The 25959-nt window shown below is 40.5% G+C and overlaps 1 protein-coding gene across 3 annotated transcripts in view; it reads left to right on the top strand.

The window, feature by feature from the left end:
* trrap (transformation/transcription domain-associated protein) overlaps positions 1-25959 on the top strand; it is a 109584-nt gene that overhangs the window by 62037 nt on the left and 21588 nt on the right. For all 3 annotated transcript variants that reach the window (XM_012970817.3, XM_002931947.5, XM_012970818.3), the window contains exons 57-62: positions 10776-10967; positions 14398-14593; positions 14838-15103; positions 17936-18036; positions 22569-22770; positions 23581-23745. In XM_012970817.3, coding sequence (XP_012826271.1) covers positions 10776-10967; positions 14398-14593; positions 14838-15103; positions 17936-18036; positions 22569-22770; positions 23581-23745 — 1122 coding nt within the window. The remainder of the gene's footprint in view (positions 1-10775; positions 10968-14397; positions 14594-14837; positions 15104-17935; positions 18037-22568; positions 22771-23580; positions 23746-25959) is intronic.

The following is a 25959-nucleotide window of genomic DNA, read 5'->3' on the forward strand; positions in this document are numbered from 1 at the left end:
CACCCCTTCCTGTTGGAAGTTCATGTTGTCCGATGCCAGAGTATAACAGGGTCACTTGGGTGCTGGGTAATATTAAGCAGAAGGATAGCGAATATCCGTAATTATGAAACTGAAAGTAATCAAGGGGAAGTATTGGATTAAACATATGTTTTATAAAGAAGAAAAGCAATCCCTGACATTTTAGAAGGCAATAACCAGTGTCTATGAAGATTTTCATTCATCCAGGTCATGGTATATCTAGTATAAATAAATTTGAAGCAACTGGACTTGTTTAGTAATCATTGAAGACGTTTCACTACTCATCCGAGCAGCTTCTTCAGTTCAACTGACTGGTATGGGAAGTCCTCAGCATATATACTCTTCCACTAATCCAATCACAATGGCACTATGTAACTCTTCAGAAAGGTGACATCTGAAACTCACAGAGGTGTGAATGCTGTGGAGTTACTTTGAAAGTACATACAATGCTGTTCTAACATCTGTACCCCGGCAGTTTCAGAACTCTTCACACATCCATTCATGCAACTCTAACAAGTAACACCTGTTTGAAGAGTTGCATGATACTTGGGTAATCCTTTCAAAGTAACTCCACAGCATTCACACCTCTGTGAGTTTCAGATGTCACCTTTCTGAAGAGTTACATAGTGCCATTGTGATTGGATTAGTGGAAGAGTATATATGCTGAGGACTTCCCATACCAGTCAGTTGAACTGAAGAAGCTGCTCGGATGAGTAGTGAAACGTCTTCAATGATTACCAAACAAGCCCAGTTGCTTCAAATTTATTTATACTAGATATACCATGACCTGGATGAATGAAAATCTTCATAGACATATTGCCATTCATTTTGGAGAGAATACTCTAAAACTGGTTCGGGAATATGAAAGAACAGCAAGAAAACTCGCAGACTATCGGAACCATCTACGCTTCAATCTCAGATGCAGACATCAGGGACTCACTCCTTGTAGCCTACGCCTGGGTTCCACCGTAAAAGGTCACAGAGCCAACAATATCTTACAGAAGGCCCAAAAACATCTACTAAATGAACGGGTTAGACAGATCAACTTCACCATTGAGGCCCTTAAACAGAAAATTGAACAACTGAAACAGACTCTGACAAAACAGCTACCTGATGTAACTCTGGAAAGGGTGGTTCAGTTCATTGAACATGCACAGATGGCCCAACACATTAAGAGTAAGGAGAGGCAAATAAGCAAGTTCACCAGCTTACTGTCACGTAGCAGCGGTTTGAGGACAGAAGAACTAACCTGGAGGCAGAAAGATGAGACATCCAAGAACACCAAAGATACATGGGTTAAGAACCTATCAGACAGGGTACTTACTCAGCCAGAAAAGGACGTGCTAGCCAAGGGGTTAAACTATGCAGTGACACCACAACACATCCCAGTGGTTGAGCTCATCACAGCCACAGAATCTGCCATCAATAACAACCATATAAAGGTGGAGGAAGCAGAACAACTCAGACTAAAAGTGTCAGCTGCATTGTCAAGTGCCAGAGCACCCCCCTCTAACCTTACTACACAAGAGAGGAGAGCTCTCACATCTCTCAGTAAGGACCCGAACATCACCATCCTGCCAGCAGATAAAGGGCGATGCACAGTTGTGCTAAACACAACTGACTATCACTGCAAAATGACCTCGCTACTCAGTGATAGCAATACATATGAACCTTTAAGGAGAGACCCAAGCAGCAGTTACAAGAAAAAGGTGATAGATTGCCTACAACAACTTGAAAAGGAGGAAGCCATTGATCGAGCTTTATACCACCGCCTGTACCCCAGAGAAGCTACACCATGCTTATATGGACTCCCCAAGATACATAAAGATGGAGCACCACTCAGGCCTATTGTCAGCAGCATCAATTCAGTGACTTACAGCATTGCAAAATACTTGGCCAACATCTTAGCCCCATTGGTAGGTAAAACAGTGCATCATATCCAAAATGCCAAAGAGTTTGTCACCAAGATTCAAGGAGTCAAACTAGAGGCAGAAGAAACTATGGTATCATATGATGTCACTTCACTGTTCACATGTATACCTACCACAGAGGCTACTGAGACTGTAAGAAATCGACTGCAGAAAGATGACACCCTCAGCAGCAGAACGAAACTCAGTCCCAACCAAGTATGTTTATTGTTAGATTTGTGCCTGAACACCACATACTTCAAATACAAGGACCAATTTTACAGGCAAAAACATGGCTGTGCAATGGGTTCACCAGTTTCTCCCATTGTAGCAAACTTGTATATGGAAGAAGTGGAAAGGAAGGCCCTACTCACATTCAATGGAACTACACCAAGTCACTGGTTCAGGTATGTAGATGACACGTGGGTTAAAATCAGATCCAACGAAGTGGCGGCCTTTTCAGAACACATTAACTCAGTGGACAACAACATCAAGTTCACAAGGGAGGATGTCCATGAGAACAAACTTGCTTTTTTGGACTGTTTGATATCCATTCAAGAGGGGGGTATCTTGAAAACAGAAGTATACAGGAAACCCACTCACACGGATCAATATCTGTTGTTCGATTCCCACCATCCGCTGGAACACAAACTGGGTGTCATTAGAACTCTACACCACAGGGCGGAAAGTGTAACAACTGATACAGAGTCCAAGGACAAGGAATGTAAACATCTCAGAGGAGCACTGAAAGCTTGTGGCTACCCAGACTGGGCCTTTGTCAAAACAAGAGCAACTAAGCCCAACAGGAACACCAAAAGGAATAACCGTCCTGAGGCAGAGAGAAGGCGCAATATAGTCATCCCCTATGTAGCAGGAGTGTCGGAGAAACTCAGGAGAATTTTCAACAAACACCACATCCCTGTGTTTTTCAAACCTAGCAACACACTGAGACAAAAACTTGTACACCCAAAGGATCCAACACCAAAGGAAAAACAAAGCAATGTTGTATACGCAGTCCAGTGTAGCGAGGAGTGCACAGACCTTTACATTGGTGAGACAAAGCAACTGCTCTCTAAGCGAATGGCTCAGCATAGGAGGGCGAACACTACAGGCCAGGACTCTGCTGTCTTTCTACACCTAAAAGACAAGGGACACTCCTTTGAAAATAGCAATGTCCAAATTTTGGACAAAGAAGACCGCTGGTTTGAAAGAGGTGTAAAAGAGGCCATTCATGTCAAAGTGGAGAAACCATCCCTTAACAGAGGCGGGGGACTTCGACACCATCTGTCTGCTACATACAATGCTGTTCTAACATCTGTACCCCGGCAGTTTCAGAACTCTTCACACATCCATTCATGCAACTCTAACAAGTAACACCTGTTTGAAGAGTTGCATGATACTTGGGTAATCCTTTCAAAGTAACTCCACAGCATTCACACCTCTGTGAGTTTCAGATGTCACCTTTCTGAAGAGTTACATAGTGCCATTGTGATTGGATTAGTGGAAGAGTATATATGCTGAGGACTTCCCATACCAGTCAGTTGAACTGAAGAAGCTGCTCGGATGAGTAGTGAAACGTCTTCAATGATTACTAAACAAGTCCAGTTGCTTCAAATTTATTTATACTAGACAATAACCAGTGGTGTGTTTCTTAAAGGAACAGTATACCCCCTTGTTCATCACGAGTGCTGTGACTGGGGCTTATACTAAACATACTTTTTGCCTATTTATTTAATCACAACAAATCTATGGCTTTTGTTATTTATTGAGCTAAACAGGGAAATTGAAGTACTCCAGGGCTGGTCCTGGCACAATAGATTATTAGGTTAGCAATACACAAATAATTTCCTTGCATAATGGACATCTGCTAGCAAAATGGTCACAACAAAGAGTAAAGGCAAGCTTTATACTTGTAATCTAATTTTGTATCTCCCAAGGACCAAACATGGAGTAGCCTTAGTTTCCCTCTTTGCTGTGTTAGCTCAACAAATAACAGAACTATACAGTTTTAGTGAGTAAAATAGGCAAAAAAAATGTTCAGCACAAGCCCTTTTCATTGCACTTATGTTAAACAAGGGGGTATAGTGCCCTTTAAGCTGCCCCCACACAAGCCATTCCCTAAATGAACATCCAAAATGTATGTACAACTTATTTGCTGATAGGGTTTGGCTAAAATCGGTTGAATCACTCACTTTTGAGGGCAATCCTATAGCTCCATATATGTGCAAGTTCCTTTGAAATGCCTGTTTGTTTACAAGCTTCTGCCTCTATTGAATTTAGGAACGACAAGGTCTGATTCACAGCCTTATTTGTAGACTTTTCAGTTGTTAACTAGGGGATTTTATCAAGGTCAATCCAATAAAATCTCCTATAAAGGGTATCTGTCCAGCTGGGTATTGCACAGTAAAACAGACACATATACTTTTAGATAAAACTCACTAACGTTAATGGGGTCATAACTTTTTCACGAAAAGCATACGTTTAAATTTCTATGTCCAAATCAATCAATAGAAAAAAAAAACAGTATCCAAACCTGGTAAGAAAGTAGTACTATGATTTCCAGTTCTGGTAAAAAAAAAATGGGCTTTTATGATTATACAAGGTGTACTTTCATATTGTTTCCCTGTAACAACCGAAAAACATGTCCGAGGTGGCAATAAGTTAAAAGCTCTCCAGTTCATGTCATTTCCCGGTGTAATTTGTATCAGCCTTTAGAAGGCATTAAGACTAATGTTCTTGGTGGGAAGCCAAATATATTGCGCTGAATGACATATTTGAGTTGCCACTTTGCCTTGCTCTTGTCCTTTCCAAAGACCCTGGGCCCAAGGTACATAATGTATCCAATCTGTACTTGTGATAGATGATTATTCCGCAGAGAATGATGTTCAAGAGCAGCTGGTAGCAGGACATTGGAGATTATTTAGCCAAATAAAATGGGTCATGCTACTCGATATCACCCTGTAGAACTTACTCTCTGATGGCAGCTTAAGGTTAAAGGAAAAAAGAACGTCTGTTTATTCAAGAAAAGCATACTTTTATAGCTAAAGTCTGGGGAAGTAGAGATGGTTTTGGGGTCCTGACCACACATCCTTTATTTACTTTATACAGGGGAAACAAAGTGAGCCAACAAGGATCCAAGCTCTGCCACCATTTGCAGTCTCCCGATGGTAGCTGCAAATTTCACCCTAGCTATTATACCAGTATGGGTCCTGCTACCCAGAATGCTCAGGACCTGGGGTCTTTCCGTAATTTCGATCTCCATACCTTAAGTCTACTAAAAAAAAAAAAAAAAAGGTCATTTAAACGTTAAACAAACCCAATAGGATTGTTATGCCTCCAGCAAGGATTAATTATATCTTAGTTACCATCAAGTGCAAGGTTCTGTTATATTATTACAGACAACAAGGATATTTAAAAATCTGAATTATTTTATTAAAATTGAGTCTATGGGAGAATGGCCTTCCAGTAATTTGGAACTGTCTGGATAACAGGTTTCCAGATAGTGGATCCCATACCTGTACTAGTGAAGTTCTGAGTACAGTTGAGCAGGTGGCACAGTGTGGATAAATCAAAGCCATAGAGGAGAGAGGGCTGCCAAGAAATGCAATAATTATTTTTCAGATATCGAATTTATAAACGAATGCAGTTGTATTGCCCATGTAATTTAATTACCTCACTCTGCTAATTAGTGTTGCCCCCTTTAAATTAGTTCATAGTATGTATTCTCTGAATCCTGTTTGTCACTATTCTTACAGTATATCTGTGGGTTTCCAAGATAATTACCTACAGGGGGACTAATATTAGGAGTTTCTGTGTGCCGAGCATCCGCCATTTATTTATTCTGGAATATGTAAAATAGCCGAAGTTCTGGCAAAATCATTGTTGCATTCTTTCTCTCCTTTCATCTAAATCTCTAGGTAGTTGCTACATGTATATGTGATTAATACGCGCATTATCCTCTCCCCGGCTGCATTTTTTCCCATTTAGATAGAAGAGCAGATAAATGGTACAGTAGATTTTAAGCCTTGAGTTGAAACTGAGAGAATTGATCATGTCTGACAGGTTGTATTTGTGATGGCTTGCATGTTGAGCAGAAGTGACAGCCACCAGTGACTTCAGGCAAAGGCTTCTATTGAAAGATATTTTCTGTAATGAGGCGTGTACTAATGGACTACCCAACAAAATGCTAACGCCATAAATTGCGATGCTGTTTCGGCGGCCTGAGACCTTGTTGGGAAAAAATATATATGTTGGGAGACCTGTTTATTTCACCGATAATGATCAGATAAATGAGAATAAAAGTCTTTCTGTGTTATTATACCTTAATATTATATATTTCCCTGCTGCTTAGAAATCAATTTCTGTTTAGCCGGCAAGTGATTGTTTTCCAGGAATCTACATTATTTCCACACGCATTTCTGATGGCTTAAATCTTAGCCAGGTCTGGACTGGGAGACAGAATAGGCCATGGCATTTTGAGTACACAGAGGCCCAAACATACTATCACAGGCCCAATAAATAGTGACTGTCTATGGCTTCTTACAGCAGCCCCTCTTGCATTTGCCAGAACCCACAGTTTGCCAGTCTGTGTCTGGTTGTAGCCAACAGGGCAAGCAGCACTGAGCTTCAAGGAAGAGTTTATCTTGCACACATTCTCTGCCAAATAAAATTGCTTAGGACCCTATCTACTTTATAATTATTATCCGCCTTTTATAGAGCTATGGGCTACTGCACCCCCCTAACCCTTTCTCCTTCTTTTTCCTGCAAACATAACCTGAAAATACGCTATCATTTGTTAAAAGGCTCTAAACACAGAAAAATATCAAAATTAAACAATGTGCAACTGTAACATACCATATGCTTTTGTTTCCCCCATTTTCTTATTTATGTCACCCTGATATATGTGTTTATATTTGAAAAATAAAGAATATAAATTTTAGGCAGGGATAAGGCCCTGCCTAAAATTTTTGGATCCCTATGGGTGAAGACACCCAGAGCTACTAGTAGCAGCTACTAAAATAGACAATGCTGATCATTTACTGATAATTATCTCTATGAGTGTTTTAGCAGAGGAAATTCTCAGTATTGTCTATGGGAGGGTGTTTTCTGGCGTTTAGTAACTGTGAAAAAGTAGCTTCTACTAGTAGCTCAGTGTGTCTTCACCCGAAGGGCTTGGTAGGTTTCTTGGCATTTATTCATTCATCTACAGGAGTGCGGCCCTTGAATATGTGCTATATACTGTATAAGTGACCCACAATATGGCAGAAGCTGGCACTGATAGTCTATATGTAATGTCTCAGATCTTGCAAATCATATGGCTATAACATTACATTGATTGACCATAGTTTTGCCAATATAAATTAGGGATGTGTCAAATCTATGATTTAGTTTGGACTTCAGCTGAGGGAATTGACTGCGTTATATGAAATTGGACAAATCCTTAGAGACTTGTTTACTAGTTTTCGAGGTTAGAAATAAAATCCTTAAGTCTATTAAAAAATCATTTAAACATTAAATAAGCCCAGTAGAATTGTTTTGATGCGCAATAAGGATTAATTATACCTTAGGCCCACATACACTGGCCGACTATAGCTGCTGATATCAGTCACCTGGACTGATTCGGCAGCTAATCGGCCCATGTATGGGCTGAACAGAGCGGCCTGGCCGACCGATATCCAGCGCATCGGCTCGTTGATGCGGTCCCCGAACCGACTGCCCCATAACCACAAATGTAATCCCATCGTTTGGCCCCAGGGCCAAACGATGGGATAGTTGATTAAAATGGAGTCTATGGAAGATGGTCATCACGTACTTTGGAGCTTTCTGTACAACAGGTTTCCGGATAATGGATCCCATACCCGTTTATCTAGATAGCAGGTTTCCAGATCCCAATGACTGGATTGAGGAGCTGGTATGTTTCTCTATAACCTATAATAAACAGCCTGATTTTAAGTTTTTGCAGGTGAAAGGCTTTTATGCCCCCATTTGATTGTTTTCCTTACCATTCTTTATTGCTACAGACTTGACCCAGTTATATATTGTATGTAGAGGTATATTGCATTATAGGAAACGGCGTCCCTTCTATTTATTGCAACCCCCGTACCGAGTAGGCTATTGCCATTTATCATAATGTGAGCGGAAATATCCTGCACGGCTTGGGTCCTGTAATTGACATGTTGATCTGTGTCTCTGAGCTTCATTAAGAGCTGAATGTGTCTTGTTCCTGTAATCTGAGGACAGAATTATTTATAAATCTGGGGTTTTAGTTTGTTTTATATCCAGCGTGCTCAAAAGCCATTTTTGACGTTGGCATATTAGCTTAGTGGCAGCTCACTGTACTCTGCAGAGATTCCTTGCTCATAATTATGGCTGTCCTTCCTCGGATAGAATATATCCATCGCTCTGCACTGGGGATCACCTTGGCCCCTTCGGTCATTAGATGTTTAGGTGGTTTTTGTGCAGAGCATATGTATAAGCTGACAAGAGGAAGGTAGTATTCAGCACAGTCTCTCTGCCTGATTATGTAGGCCTCTGTATTTAAATACTAAAACCAAAGGCATATTTTAACATATTGCATTACATTTGTTAGCTATTAAATAGGAAATATTGTCATCTTTCTCCATCTTACTCATCAACCTTTACTGCTATACACCATAGCTTTAAGTGTCAGCCAATACACAAGGCATCATATGTCACATGACTTGTTAAAATGTATGTACAGGTATGGGACCTGTTATCCAGAATGCTTGGGATCTGGGGTTTTCCAGATAAGGGGTCTTTCCGTAATTTGGATCTCCTACCTTTAGTCTACTGAAAAAATTATTTAAACAGTAATTAACCCAATAGGATTGTTTTGGCTCCAATAAAGATTCATTATATCTTAGTTGGGATCAAGTACAAGGTACTGTTTTATTATTACAGAGAAAAAGGAAATCATTTTTAAAAATGTGAATTATTTGATTAAAATGGGAGATGACATTTCCGTAATTCAGAACTTTCTGTATAATGGGTTTCTGGATAAGGGGTCTGATACCTGTATTATAATAAATAATGTTTACCCTATTGTAAAGTATGATGAAATGAAAAGTTTCCCCGGAGCTCCACGCCCTGTATAAAAGCATAAAGGTGGCCATACACGTGGCGATCCGACGATGTTTCGTGCGACCATCAGTCGCACGAAACATCGTAAGATCCGCCACACACCATTCAGGACTGAATCGGCAGGTAAGGAGGTAGAAACAATAGGATTTCTACCTCCTTCTGCCGATTCAGCTCTGAAGTGAGAATTTTGGTCAGGCGCCTTCTATGGCGCCCGATCAAAATTTTCAAACTTGTCCGATCGGCGAGTCGTCCGATATCGGCAGCTTCCTGCGATATCGGTCGACTCGCCGACATGCCATACACGCACCGATTATCGTACGAAACGAGGTTTCGTACGATAATATTGGTGCGTGTATGGCCACCTTAAGGCCTTCAGCTTTTGTGGTCATGGGACCCCTAGGTGCCATACTATCCTTATAGTTTACAATAGGAGGTACATTATTCACTACATACACACAAACAGTTGTATATTCTGTTATTATAGGGCTGAGTAGGGAGTTTGGAAGCAGCAAGTTAACAATTACATTATTATATTATGTTTTATGAACAAAGTCAACCTTTAAAACACTGATTCCTTTCTAACAATGGCATGACACAGTGGCATAGACTCATGTTTACTCAATTCAGCTGAGGAAGTGGATGTTAGAATTTTTCTCCGTCTCTCTCCCTGTGCAAGTCTTTCTTCTGCCACAGGAGGTTAAACTTGCAGGGAACATATTATTTTCCTTGGTGTCTCATATGTTCGCTACAGCTGTTCGCTGCTCAGGGAATTGTTTCGATTGTTACCATAGCCCAAGGCCTCGTGCACATCGACATGTTTGTTATGCCTTATCTGCCTGATCCTTAGGCAAATTCGGTATCTTTTATAAAAGCAGTTATATTGTGGATCAAATTAAGCATCTCATTAGTGGAATTGCACATATAAAATCATGAGTGTGCACTAGAGGGCAGTTCTGGACAGAATATGGCTTTAGTGTAGTGGGTTCAGAAGGAAGGATTGCCCTGGAATGGTTATATTAGTAAGGGAAGGGTTAAACCAGGTGTTTTTGGCTGGTAACAGGTGTAACTAATGATGTCAAGGTCCTGAGGATATCAACCTCAGAGGACATGCTTAGGTAAGAGCCATTCAGACAATCATCTTGATTAGTTAGGTCAGTAGGCTAGTGTTAGGTAGTTCTGTGGTAAGAGATGGGAACAGGCCAACTTGCTGAGCAGCCTGGGCTTCTCTGTGAAGTGGTTAATAAGGGAATAATAAGGGGTTATATAAAAGCAGTCTTTGTTTTCTGTATGGCTAAAAGTCCTTTATGCCAGGCACAAGCAAGGACCCAAAAGCATTCTTTGTTCTAGTTGTATAATAATTGGTGGCTGTTTGCCACAGAGCAGGTTTGCTTCTTACCATGATTGCAGCAAAACAACCATGTTGGTCAGGTCGTTTACATTTGACCTGGTCACGGGCATTGTCACTGGTCAAAGTATTTTACATCCTCAAGCAACATGGGGTTCACTTTTGCTAGAGTCGTGTGTGTGTGTGTAGTCGTGTTCCATGTTCTGCTACAAAGTTTTCCTGGAGTCAGAGGGAACCTAAGGAACCATATCTAGTGAGAGATGTTATCACTGCATCTGAAGCAGATATGAGTTTTAAGAAATAGAATCTCGTTTCTGTGTGCCCTGGCTTGCATTTTGTCTCTGAACTAATGAAGGCTGACCCAATATTGACTTTTGCTAATTCTGTAATATATTGTCATGCAGGTGGAGTTGAGCTGCCCAAAGGAAATGGCCTGGAAAGTGAACATGTACCGTGGTTATCTAGCAATTTGCCATCCAGAAGAGCAACAGTTAAACTTTATTGAGCGACTGGTTGAGATGGCGAGCAGCTTGGCCATCCGTGAATGGAGAAGATTGCCTTATGTCGTGTCTCATGTTCACACGCCTTTATTACAGGTGAGTGCTTTTGCCACTAGTGCTATTGTGAATAAAGGTTTGTATTTTGATGGTTTGCTGCTTCCCTGCTTTGTTAGTGGAAGAAATGGGTCACTGTTTAGTTTATGGCAGCTGCCTTCTCAGCTGGTGAAGATAACTGTGCGAATAAATTCTACTCAAAGGGGGACTGTCACTGTTGTTAAAGCAATGTATATTTTAAAGAAAAAATATGAAGTATATGTTCATACACTATAAGATCTACTGCAACATCCGGCCACTGGTTCTGTAAAAACTGTAATAAAAGGGAAACTAAACCATTTCAAGCAAGTGGGAGTGCACAAAAGGCATACACAGATAAGAAATCCTCTGCACTCACCCATATCAGTGTGTATATATATATATATATATATATCATTAAAGGTGGCCATAAACGTTTAGATTTTAGTCTTCTTCCGATGACCGTTCGGATATCGGTCGTATGTTTAAATTCAACGATCTGAAACTAACATTTAGACTGAAATTGTAGGATAAAGCCTTTAAAATACAAATCAGAGGATATTCTGAACATGAAATGACCAAGCCCGTATTCGTGCAAAGGCCCGGGCATAGGGCGGCACAAATTTGGGGTTGGTATGCCGCCCCACCGCACCGAAGTGTTACTTTTTTTCCAGTGCGGAGCAATGGGGACCTCTCCCCCACTGCTCTGTATGCAAGTTTAAGTTTGCGCATACGGAGTGGGGGGTGATGGTGCACGCCCATCACGTGTTCCCACATTGCCAGGGGGTGGACGCTGGAAATGAATCACACCGGTCGTACAAAAGTGACTTCCATTGTAGGTCCCCTAAGGATATCATCCCATACACAATACATGACCAAATTTTATCTTTATCCGCTGCAATTTTCTAACCTGGCCAATCGACTAAACGACCAATTGCCATGGTACATGGGACGAGAATTTGGAAGCCAACAGATGGTCCGAAATTGTACAACACTAGGTTTGTACAATTTTATTGTTGCGTGTATGGCCAGCTCAAGACATTTTGTGCATAAAGCTATTAAACCCCTCCCCCCTTTAAACAAAACAGGGATTGTTTGTCCATACATTGTGATGATATCAAGCTGGTCAACTATGTCAGTCATTCCGGGTCTGGCCAGTCCTACACTCGTACTCTTGCTATTTCATTGTACATTTTTCACAGAGACTAGAGTTTACCTAAAACTTGCTTTCCACGGTTAAAACTCCTAAATGGTTACCCTTTTCATTTGATAATGTCCTAAATATGTTGATTTGGGAGAGTGCAGAGGATTTTGCCTTTATTTTTATGTCTTTTATGGTTACTCCCTCATTGCTTCCATGCTTAATGGTTTGAGATTTTTTAGTGGTAAGCATGGTTGTTTAGGGCCTATAATAAAACGTCATTGCCTTCTATGAACGGTTTGGTCCTTCGCACACACTGATGTAGTCATTTGGCAGGTGCTGTGATATTCAGGCTTTCTCATGAACTCCAACATATGTTAAGGGTCCCTTAGCTCTTACAGACATATCAAAACAATGCAGTATCAGCCATTTCCCCATAGTTCCAAGAATATCGGCAAATAAATGTTCACCCCAAATTTCACCTTTATTAACCTTCAAGCTGAGCTTGCAAGAGTATCTGGAATATCATTAAAATTACCAATCTGATACTCAAGTTGGGCACCCCCATCCACTGCTCTGGACCTCCATGGAGTGGGGGCAGCCCCACAGTTTGACAACCAGTGGGCTCTTGAGTTAAAAAGCTGGGGTCCCCCCTTTTCTTGCAAGATTAAGCTAATTCTCCTTAGCAAGTACTCTTGTGCAGGGAATGATAGACAGTGAATGACAAAAGTACAAACTGAGCTGTGATTTTGGTGCTGCAGTAATTACTTTTTTTTTTTTTTTAATATCAGATAGTGTGTGATTAAATACCTGCAAGAAAATTAAATTTACATGATGAATGGTGGAAGGAAGGAGGTTAAGGTATTGTGCTAGCTGATACCGTGATAATTGTGAAAAATATTTCTTTGCTTAATTTATTTTGTTTCTGGAGACTTGACTTTGTAAATGTGAGCGGAGTCCTGGGGCATTTATCTTATTTAGTTGATTAGCAGTTAATACAGCTTTCTTCTGGTCGCTGAGAAAGTTCTTTTTTTTTTGCTTTAATGGCACATTAATGGAGTGGCCATTGGAGAGCTCCAATAATGTTACTGCATATCTCAGAATAAGGAGCCTAAAACTTGTCTGTATTTGTTTCTATATTTATATGGTTTTCATTATTTTATATATTTAAAGTCATACTTACACTTCTATAGTGACATTAGATTTTTGACATTAAGAAATACAACCTATTGTTGTTGTTATCCTTTATTAGTATAGTGCTGACATTGTTCACAAGGTGTTATAAAGATTATACACAGATGCATCAGTCCGGGAGTTCATAATCTAAGGCCATTATCATATACATATAGATTGTAAGCTCTACGGGGCAGGGACCTCCATCCTCTTGTGTTTTTGACTCTTATTGCAACTGTATCTTTTATTTATTTGTCTTTATTGCAATACTTTGTATTTATCTATTATCTTTATAACCCCCTGTTTGTATTAATGTATTCTGCTGTACAGCGCTGCGTACATAAGTAGCACTTTATAAATAAAGATGTACGTACGTACGTACGTACGTACATACATACATACAGTACATACACACACACTCAGGCTAATGGAACAGGTAAAACATTGTTTCTCTGCTTATTTCTGTGTTGTTCAGTGACTTGCTGCATGGGCTGGCTGCAAGTCTTTTGCTCCCATGCAAAGGAAATGGCCAGTCATTTGGATCTAAAAGTGGCCAAGTTATCTCACTATATTAGGCCCAAACTGGGCCCTGGGATATCAAGAGGCCCAAACAACCTCTAACGAGACCAGTAAATGGTGACTACAGCAGGGATCCCAAACCTTTCTTAGTCGTGAGCCACAATCAGATGTCGGTGAGCCACAAGAGCATGAAAAAAAATTATTTGGGGATGATAAAAATAAATTCTGATTGGCTATTGTGCCCCATGTGGCTGTTGGCCTGCAGGAGGCTCTGCTTGGTGTAAAACTGTGTCTCTGTCCTCCAAAACTTGTCTTCAAGCCAAAAATGAAAAAATGGGCACCTACTTTGAGGCCACTAGGAGCAACATCAAAGAGGGTGATGAGCAACATGATGCTCATAAACCACTGGTTGTGGATCACTGGTCTGTACACAGCCACAGATTAACACTTTTTACAAGTAATCTTTCTGCTCTTGTGATCCCTGAATTAGTAATTGGGTTTCCGTAATGATTTAAATGCGGTGGGCTGGAGATATCTTGTATCGGTTATATATGTTTCTCTGCATTTGTGAGACCCTTGTACGTGGTAATAAAGGGTGCATATGTCACATTTGTGTTACAGGCAGCACAGCAAATCATTGAACTTCAAGAGGCAGCACAAATAAATGCTGGTTTACAGCCAACAAATTTAGGAAGAAACAACAGCCTTCATGACATGAAAACAGTGGTGAAAACATGGAGAAATCGGCTCCCAATTGTGTCTGATGACCTCTCCCATTGGAGCAGCATCTTCATGTGGAGACAACATCATTACCAAGGTATGGGGTTATCAAACTCTAAAGCTGGCCATACACGCACCGATACTATCGTACGAAACCTCGTTAGATCGCCACGTGTATGGCTACCTTAACTCTGCTTTGTACAAGCTGGTTATATGTTAAGGCTTGAAACTAATGCAGGTGCAATTTGCAAGGTGTAGCAACCAGTGCTAAAAGAGTAGTATTTAATAAGTAAGCTAGTTTCCAGTCTGTGCATGATATGAGTGTTTGCTTCTTTTTTCAGCAATAGTAAATGCCTACGACAACAGCACTCAGCACGATCCAAGTTCAAACAATGCCATGTTGGGTGTTCATGCCTCGGCCTCCGCTATTATCCAGTATGGAAAGATTGCCCGTAAACAGGGATTGGTAAATGTAGCGCTGGACATTCTGAGCCGTATCCACACCATCCCAACCGTGCCAATTGTAGACTGTTTCCAGAAGATCCGTCAGCAAGTGAAATGTTACCTTCAGCTGGCTGTTGTCATGGGGAAGAATGAGTGCATGCAGGTAATTAATTATTAAATTAATTCTTTTGGTTATGTCTTATGGCAGCTTTGGCCACTAAGCGGATAATTTTGAAAGGGACATGTTGACCCTGTTTTAAATATCTATATGAAAATATAATGTCGTTTTAAGCCAGGGCAACAAATCCCAGCTAAGGGAGGCTATATTTCTTATCCTATATTATAATATTTATTCATTTGAACATTTTCTTCTACCCCCCACTCACTGATATCCCTTTAGGTTTGCAGCAACAGCTTTTCCTGTTTAATAGTGGTCAGTGGGTTGCAGATGAGTTCAAGGCAGTTAAGGGTGGAGTAGCAGGTCCAATTGGGTAAAAATGCAAGTTGTGGGTCTGGGTCGCAAGTAACGAGCCATGGTTCTGTGCAGGGCTCTACAACAAATTCTCTCTGCTTCTAACATGCCCAGCTTGTCTAAATCCCTCTTCAAGTATTCATGCAGATGGATTTAGTTGATCCATATAGTATAGGGTCAACTACAATCGCAAATTCATTGCTTTCAGTGCCCGCTACTAATATAGTTAAATAAAACCGTAATTATATTAGACAGCAGGATGCACTCCATATGCTTCTTATTTACCCTGAAGATTATCATTTCAGTGAACAAAAGGGGTAGCCGTTTGAGAATATTTAGTTTGCAAATCCTCTAACCTGTCATTTTGTATAACCCATTTTTCCATCTTGCCCCTCCCTTCCTTTCTGAATTTTTTTTTTTTTTTTTATAATAAAACAAGTGGAAAGGGCAGGAATAACAAGTATTGTGTATAGGATCGCTATCCAGAGATGAAAGGGAACAAAACAGCAGTGTGGCTTTGAAATCCTGCCATTAGGAGATTAGTTTAAGTGGATAAACAGCTCTAGACGTTTCAGAGAGTTTATCTGTTCCAAGGCAAGACAATATAGCCTGAGTGAGGTCAGGAGATGGAGAGAGCCAAACCAGTAGGGAATGTTTCTAAAAAAACAATTACAACAGCCCGAAGTGTTAATTTGATGAGCATGGTTTAACCTTGTGCAAGGACCCATCAGAAACTGCATTTTATCTACAGGCTTTGTCCCACTTCCAGCCAAATGTTTCCCCAGAGCAGGGGAATGTGGGCTCATCCTGATTTTTTTTCCTCGACTACTGCTTTTATTAATGGCATGGTTAGAATATTGGCATTTTTTTTATTCACATCCATATGTTATATGAACATATTTGCCATCCTGGTGGCTTGGGGGGGTGGTAACTAAACTCTTCATTGCCTCGATATTGAGGAAAAATAATATTTTTTCATTACATTGCAATACAGTAATGCAATATAATGATACATTTTAGCATATACTCACATTTTATTTGGTTTATGGCACGTAGGAGGATTGTGAAATTGAAAATTAGTAGTTCAATAGGTTGGGGGTGAAATGCTTAATATTGCTTGTCTTGGAAGTGCAGGCTGCTCCCGTCCATAAGCAGTACTTATTAGGCAGGCATAATGAAAACCCCGGGCGGGGGGGAATAGGGTAACGGCCGGGTTAGAGAGTGGTGAAGTAAAGTTCAGGGAAATTTTTAATTCGCTTTCTAAGCTGAGTGGTACCTGTTCTTTTTGTGGTGCCTAGTGGTATTTACATTCAATCACAAGAACTTGCTTTCCCTCTGCCTTTGCTTTGTCTGCAAAAGGCAGACAACACAAACCAATAAGCCTTAATCATTTCAAGCCCAGGGGTAGCCCTATTTTTAACCAAGGCATAATGCCTGCCTTTTTGTTTCTTGGATAAAATCTGCTCACTCTGTTTTAGGCTACTGCCTAATCAGGCTAGAGCAGTTTCTCAGCCTCTATATAAGCACAGGCCAGGACACTGCTCCTCTGTTCCTGCCCGCACTTTGTTGTGTAAAAGAATACAAACTTATGCACTTCCGTGCTGAAATTTGCTCCATGTATTTGCACACAGGCCGGTGTAGTGAATAGGAGCGGAGGGGCAGTTTCTAAGCCTGCACTTATACACAAGCTAAGAAACTGCGTGTGGCAGTGGCCTAAGGTATAGGAAGTACATCTGGTCCCTTATAAACTTTCAACAAACTATTCCCTTGATTTATGTATTTTGCTTGCTCAGTGTAAAAAAGGGCAGTAACAAGAGGACTGAACTAGTCTGCCCCTATTTTGCACCCTCTTCCCTCTAATCTAGATAAGGCGGATGTAGTATATCTGCACACTTCCAGGGACTGAAGGAGGGATTTTGTGGGGGATCTTTTTTGCCCTTTAAGTGGTATGTTAAGTTTCTATGAAGGTTCTACGAGCATAGAGCTCAACCTTCAGTTTCAGTCTATTATTTAGAGGCTGACTTGGCAACACACCCCTTTCTGACTGTCTCCCATAGCCCTCCTGTAGTGTTATGAACTGGTAAGAAGAAGGCAGCAGTGGTGTGACATAGAGTAACATGGGGAGCTGACAGGAGGCAGTAATGGAAAACCTCATGCAATGCACATTTATATTATATTTGCTCATAAACTGAAGCAGTAGCAGCATAGTCAGTCCCAGGGGAACTTTTTCTCTTAGTTATGATCTTCACTTAGTTGTGCTTCTCACTTCTCCCAGCTCTGCTTGTATGTGAAAATAAATGTGCTCCTTGCACAAGCTACGTGCGTCACACCTTGTGTGCCTGTGCAAGAGCCGACTCTTCCAAGCGTTTTTCTCTCTCATCTCTAACCTCTCGGGAACACGATAGGATTCTTTCTAACACAGTAAGCGAATTCAGCTGGGAACACTCCGTGCGCCTATTCTATACCAACAGGACGAGGAAAATAAATGATGATGATGTAATTCCCAGCGTTTATTCCCAACAGGGTTTGGAGGTGATTGAATCAACCAATTTAAAGTATTTCACCAAGGAGATGACTGCAGAATTCTATGCTCTCAAGGGAATGTTCCTGGCTCAGATTAACAAGTAAGTACATGGGGGAGATTTCCGTAGGTACGAGTGCTCTGTAATGGAGCAGTGCTGTTACAAAGTTAAATCTCACTGCAGGGGTGTTGGAAAGAACATTCTGTTACGTTCATATGTTCTTTGTAAGATTTGCCCGATTTTAAAAACATTAATAATGAAACATAAAATCCATTTTTAATATAATGCACCCTCAGCCTACTGTCACATTGAAGGCTTTAATCATCTCTGGGGACACGAAGAACAGCCATTTGTCCCAGCAGGCGCCCGGCACTGGGAGAGTTTAGGCATCAGCATTGGCTACTCTGGTCATGTGATAGTGTCGTCGCTTGTGTAGGACTGCCGCCATATTAAAAGAGAAGCTCTATTAACTGATGCGTTGTGAAAAAAAAAACATGTTATTCCATGACAGTATTGCTTTAAGCTGTTTCTCTGAGTTTTGTCTATTGTTGCAGTACAGTGAGCAGAGAGGAAAGAAGGTTGCCCCTCGCTGGTCTTATAAAGGTCAGCCAAGGCCGTGCTTCTGGCTTTGCTTCCTGCTTGTGAACAAGGTGATAGCAACTGCATGGAGAAAGTCATGAGAGGTGTCAGTGTGATAGATCACTCAAGCAAGAAGAAAGGAAGGAAGGACTGTGACAAATCTGGGTAGAAAAGGACTCACTTTATCAACACTTTTCTCTTTCTACCCAGATTTGTCAAAGTGAGTCGTTTATCAGCCTGCTGTCACGATAATAGCACTTTTTTCCTGCCCAATCCGAGAGAGAGGTGTTTTTTTTTCCCCTTTTGCAAAAGGAACTAAATTGGTTCTGCTATATTAGGGCTAATTAGTTTTTTAATAGACTTCCTGTCACTTGAGCTTATTAGCTTATGCATCATGCTTTCTTAAGTATTAGTATGGCGGATGATGGGAAACCGAACAGACAACGCAGTTTCTATGGGACCCTCTCTTCCCTGCTCTTTTGTAAAGCTGTACTTCTACAGTCAGTAATGTGTGGGGGGGAAGATTTGTTGCTAACCTATTTAAAGATCATTGTGTTGTCTGCTTTGTCGTTACTGCATTATACAAAAAAATATACTGCAAGCCATGCTCCTGCTTAAAGGCATAGTTAAAAATTAATATTTAGTATTATACATGCAATAACTTAAAGGTTGATGGCATATGAGTATATCACTAAGATCCCCCGAGCAAGACCCACATTGATAATGTCCGCCATGGCAGATGTCACTCAGGAACTCCCATTTGTGACTTATGTACCAGCAGTAGTATATGTCATAAACACATGCCCCATCAGGTGAATAGAAAGTAGTAGTCCTTGGACTATGGTTTTTTCATTGCTGTGGGTCTCCTCATAAGGACTATACACAGGCAGATTTTAGCTGCTGATTCAGCTCCTTCAGTCCGAGTCAAGTGCCTGTGTATGGGGCACTCCAGTGGGCCTACCTGATCAATATCTGGGCCAAAATTGCTTTGAAAAACTTGTCAAAGCCAATGTGGTCCTCACCCCAGCCTATATTTCTGTTATTTAAACAAGTGTGTATGGCCAGATTGTGTTATGATCTAAAAGGATTCTCACATGCCGTCAGTCATAGGTATTTGGGGGGCTTTATTTTATTGTAATGAATATGTTTTGTTGTGCAGCTCTTACATTTAGCATTTAAATTGCTATCTAGTATCTTAATGACAGACAGAACTGTAGAGAGTGTCTGAATAATAAAATAAAAATCATTAATGCAGTGATAGGCAACCAAGAGTTCTTTAGTTGTTGCGCTGCAACTCCCAGCAGCCCACAGGTTGCCCTTTCCCAGCTTAAGTTATGAGGTGTGTATATAATTAAAGGCAAACTAACAGCAAAAACAAAACCAGAAACGCTGTTCTGCGCCCTTAAATTGTATTTACTCTAACGTAATATCTGCAACAACTGTTCTATAGCGCTGGGTTCCTGAAAATATACTGGAGCATGAAAAAATGCCCATTACAGGATGAATAATTCAGGAAACTGCCTTTATTTCTGAATTACGCCAAGGGCATTTTAGGGAAAATTTCAAGCAGTAACGGTGAAACTATTGGACTTTCTTCCTTCCCCCAGCTGGTTAATAATTTAAAAACAAGGAAAGGGACTTGGAAGACTGTACAGGGGAACAATACAGCTGACATGCTATATACAAAGTTTACAAAATGTAGAAACATTTCTATTGTTAATTTATCAATACATCTTTTTTTAGATTTTTTTTTTCCCAGTCATGTTTGAACTTCAGGTTAAAACCATTTTCTGTCTAAACCAGCAGACGTTATTTTTGAATGATTCATTCATTCTCTGATTTCTAAAGCAAAAACAGTTTCCTCCATCTGTGTTCATTTAAGGGCACTTGGGATTATGTACTTTGATTGGGCCAAAGTAGTTTATTGCGTGTCCAAGTTTCAAAAGTCATTTTCCATATTTGGGTGAATGTGGCCATACGCAGAACAACTTAAAGCTGGCCAAACATGTAAATATCTTTTACTGATGCCCACCTTAAGGTAGGTGATATTGGGCTGATCCAGTCGTTTGACCCAAGGGCCAAGCGATCAGATCACAATGCGGTACAAGCAGGCCCTTGGGCTGAAGAACATATCGGCTTGAATGATGTTGTCTTCGCCCCAACTGGATTTTTAAACCTACCTGATTAACATCTAGTCGATTTTTCTGCCAGATATTGGTCAGGAAGCCCCACGGAGGGCCCCTTGAGGTGGCCACACACACGTTGCGATTTGGGATCTTTCAGGAAAGATCGTACAATTAGCCACTAACCGTTCAGGGCTGAAACGGCAGATAAGGAGGTAGAAACAATAGGATTTCTACCTCCTTCTGCCGATTCAGCCCTGACGGCAGATTTTGCTCAGGCGCCTTCTATGGCGCCCGATCAAAATCTTTAAACCTGGCTGATCGGCGAGTCGACCGATATCAGCAGCCTCCTGCAATATCCGTCGACTCGCCGACTTGCCATACACGCACCGAATATCGTACGAAACAAGGTTTCGTACAATATTATCGGTGCGTGTATGGCCAGCTTTACACATACCAATAAGCTGTCACCATTGGCCGGTGTATGGCCACCTTAAAATGGATTGGATTATTTGGCACAGAATAAATGCCCACTTTAACATGATTTGACCATTTATATGAATTAGCCAATATATATGCAACAATTAGTGGATGTAAGCTTAGCTAGCAAGCCAGGTATGGTATGTGTTTATGGTATGCGTTCTGGTATCTATAGGGCTGTATGTACACCATGTTCCTGGGCATTTCTTTTGATGAATTAAAGATACATCACTTACAAATGAATAAAAACACAAGCACATTTGTTTGTTATAAAAGTCTTATTTTCATTTCCCAAGATGTTGGTTTCTATAACGGCACAGTCCCAGCATTCCCTTGTCCATTTCTGTTAAAAACGAAAAAAAAAAAAAAAAAAACCTCTTGGAAACTAGGATGTGGAAAGTTCCCAAAGCACTTTTTTTCTGGAACATGGCTCTTGATTAATTTTAATTTAGTGAACAAATATGACTATATATATATTTAGGGGGAATAATTTGTCAGGACTCATAAATGAGCTAGTAATAGTTCTATTAATCAGCCATAACGACATACAAACCATGGAGAACATTAAAAGATTTTAGCGTAGATCTGGCCTGGTGTTTTTTCGCCGCAAGCTAATTAGTAATGCGGCATGGTAATGAGCTTTAAATGAGCCTCTGTCTCAGTGTAGGTTTATCTTGCCTTTGTTTTTCTGTTTTAATAATGTTGCCATGTTTATCTGACTTGTGTCGTGCCTCCATTAAAAGAGTGTTTGTCATGGTTATTCTGTTAGGCTAAGAATGTCCACTATGCCGGCCCCCAGCTGTTTTTTTATACAGTAGATTGAACACATTTCAGCACTAGCATTAAAAAGGAAAAATTCAGGGTAAATTAAGACAATATGAGAATATTTACAAATATAAAGGCAAGTACATGCTTTTATAACTGCTTGTATACCCTCTTTATAAATAGGAGTTATCTTTCAATAGCAATTGGCCACCCATGCTGATCCCATAGACTGATCATTATACAAATGCAGTCCAGGTTGGATGATGCTAAACCAATGATTCCCAGCCACTGGCTCGTGAGCAACATGTTGCTCCCCAACCCCTTAAGGGCTCCCCACGAACAGGGAGTTTTGCCGCGGGCGACTAATCTCCCCGTGTGCCAGAGCCCTAAATGTTGCTCCCAATTGCCTCAAAGTAGGTGCCCATTTTTAACTTTCTAGCAGCTTTGAAGCAAGTTTTGGAAGAGCCAGCGATCAACATTGGGCTACTAAAAGCCAATCAAAGCCCTTATTTTGAATTCTCAGGGAATTGTTTTCATGCTTGTGTGGCTCACCAAGTAAAAAAGGTTTGGGATCCCTGTGTTAAACACACGCAAATGGGTTTTATGGTCCAATGTACGATTTTTCAGATGGTGTCATTTGTCACTGCTTGTTGATATGTTTTAAACATTTTTACTTTTTTTCTTTAGATCTGATGATGCAAATAAAGCTTTTTCAGCAGCCGTACAGATGCATGATGTGTTGGTCAAGGCCTGGGCAATGTGGGGCGACTATTTGGAAAACATCTTTGTTAAAGAGCGTCAGCTGCATTTGGGCGTCTCTGCCATCACCTGCTACCTTCATGCTTGCCGTCATCAGAATGAGAGCAAGTCAAGAAAATATCTGGCAAAAGTAGGTGTAAGGGAGCTGCAGCTCAAAATGTAACTGGCATAGTCTTCCTAAAAATATCTTTAAAGTATGTTAAACTGACCATATATGGGTATATATCCACTCACTAAACTTTACTTCATTAGCCACCCAAATAGGCCAAACTGAGCCAATCAAATCCTATGTAACCATGTAGATTAAACAGAAGAGAACTATCAGGGGCTTATGCACCTTTTTGAGCAGTCCCTTGTCAAACTTTTTTCCAAGATTATTATTGTCATTTACAAGAGACAGTAGGCTATCAACTAATTCCATTGTGACAACTAATATGGTCCTGCTTAGGACAACTTAATATTTATAAAAGCTGGCGACGTGCAAAAAGTAAAAACCTCAAATATTCAAAAAAGGAAATTACTAAAGCCTGGCCAAGAATCCGCCCCTACCATCCTAACAGCTTTCTTATGTACCTGTACCTGGAGCCATTGTCACCCCAGGTGAAGGCACATGGAGTGGATATCAGCACCAAAGTGCATACTCGAGCATTTCTGCACATTCTGAACATTGGCTGAATTCATGAACAAGTGCCAGAATATCCCTGTGTGTTTACAAAAAACACAGCAAGTACATGACTGCACAAATACAGTGCAAATGAGAAGTTTGTTGTTGGTTCATGTAGACAGAAGTATAGAGTAGATCATATTAGGTATGATCTGGAGTAATCAAATAGTTCCCATTTAATTGACATTTTTGTTTTGCAGAAAAAAAGATAAATATTATGAATTACATACTTATTTCCCCTTTATCTCAGTTCTTTGTTTTCCTTTGCAATCTCAGGTGCTTTGGCTGTTGAGCTTTGATGATGACAAGAACACGCTGGCAGATGCAGTCGATAAGTACTGTATTGGCGTCCCTCCTATCCAGTGGCTGGCATGGATCCCACAGCTGCTTACATGTCTCGTTGGCTCGGAGGGCAAGCTTCTCTTGAACCTAATCAGCCAGGTGAGGTTACAGGCAACTTCTTTTAACAGACCGCTGACCCAAGCAATATGGCTGCTCTTTTTTTCTTATGTAGAAAAGCTTTAAGTTAAAATATTCGGTGCATGCATTTAGTTGTACCCCTGTATTTTATATCTGTTGTAGAAAAGCCACCAGCCCAAAAATTAGTGACTGTTAATGGCATCTTACAGCTGCCCCTATGGAATTTGCCACAACCCACAGATTTACATTGTAACTTTATAGTAAACTGTGTTTCTTATCTTGGTTTGCCCTATTCTTGGAGCCTGTGGCTTTGCACATGCTCAGTGAGAAATAGATTACAGTACACACGCTCTGTGAATGCTTGAATGGTAATTGGCATGCTTAGGAGACCAGACACTAATTCTATGAGGATAAGGATGATTTGAAACACCAGTCACCAGTCTTTAAAGAATTCCTGAACGTTCAGGATGGTAAACTTAATCTACATAGCATGCATTATCCCTATCCTACGCCCCTTGTGACATTTGAGTTGCCTTTTAGACCAGATTCAAGCCTCTTTTACATATAGATATATGTGCGTCATGTAGTGAAACTGCCTGCCTGAGATGGAATGTGCAATGACTGGCGTGCCTCGTGTGACCTTCCGACTAGCTGCACAGCACCCAGACTTCTCTACCCTTTTTAGCTAATGTTATCCCTGGGCGGAAATTTCAGCTACAGAAAGAAATGAGCCTTGTTTTACTGTTTTGTTTTTTTTTATTTTTTTTATTAGTCTCTTCTAAATGAAGCTATGCCTAAAAGCTTGCTGTAACTAGATTAAGCTAAATTGTGGGTTATGCCGTATTATTGTACTTAAGTTCACGCTAATTATTTCATAAAGGCAAATGGAAATGAGCACCGATTGCTTCATGTTTCACAGTGATTGCTCTGGGTATAGTGTAGAATTCTAAAGATGTAGAAGTGATTGTTTAAATCGGCTCTTCACACACTTGCACACAAATGCCCGCACGCGTTAGCAGTGCATTAAAGGAACAGTAACACCAAAAAATGAAAGAGCTTTAAAGTAATAAAAATATAATGCACTGCACTGGTAAAACTGGTGTGTTTGCTACAGGAACTCTACTATAATTTATATAATAAGCTGCTGTGTAGCCATGGGGGCAGCCATTCAAGCTGGAAAAAAGGAGAAAAAGCACAGGTTACATCGCAGATAACAGATAAGTTCTGTAGAATACAATAGTGTTTTATCTGCTATGTGCCTGTGCCTTTTCTCCTTTGAATGGCTGCCTCCATGGCTACATAGCAGCTTATTTATATATATTATAGTAGACTTTCTGAAGCAAACACACAACTTTTACCAGTGCAGGGCAGCAGCACATTATATTTTAGTTACTTTTATACACTTTCATTTTTTTGGTGTTACTGTTCCTTTAAAATTTAAAAACTTGTGAGCTTACCTTTTATTCCTTATCTTTTTTCTCTTCATATTTCAGCCTATTAAACCCACTGCCTGGTTGCTAAGGTAAACAAGACCCTAGCAACCAAATAGCTGCTGAACAAAAAGCTAAATATCTGAAAACCATAAAAAAATGAAAATCAATTTCGAATCTCTGTTAGACATTTAGGGCGAAGACAGATGGAGCGATTAGTTGGTGCGACTTTTAAAACCGCGGGTTTGCCCTGTCTGTCTTTGCATTTACTCTTGCTGACCCATGATTGCTACCAAAGCAAAGCCCAAGGCAACCACAGCCCTTTAGCAGGAAGATCTGTGCCCCCAAAGCTGCCCCAGTAGCCCCCCATCTTTTTTCCTGCTGATTCCCTGCATATCCTCTGTGCTGCTGGCACTTACTGAGCCTTGGGACCCACTGACAATATACTGTATTTATTGAATATGAAAGTCATGATACACGGCTGATTAGTAATTAATTCAGATTCTCATTACATGGCAGCTCTGAAAGCAGGGCAGTTAGCATGAATTGAATAATCAGCCCTGTAGTTTCAGTGTATATGACAGGCCAGCTCCTCTTTTTTGCCTGATAATTTGCTACCACTCCTATTTACTATTATTAGTATACCTTTAAGGTGGTTCAATAAATTCAGTGTATAAAATATGACTGCAAATGGGTCATACCCGATTTCTTTTATAAGGGCCTTAGGTCCTAGAGGAACATTGCAAATAAAGTAACCAATTCACAAGGAATGAGTTCTGTGAAGAAAACACAAATTATACTTTCA

The sequence above is a fragment of the Xenopus tropicalis genome, chromosome 9, assembly GCF_000004195.4.
Source record: "Xenopus tropicalis strain Nigerian chromosome 9, UCB_Xtro_10.0, whole genome shotgun sequence".
Lineage (NCBI taxonomy): Eukaryota > Metazoa > Chordata > Amphibia > Anura > Pipidae > Xenopus > Xenopus tropicalis.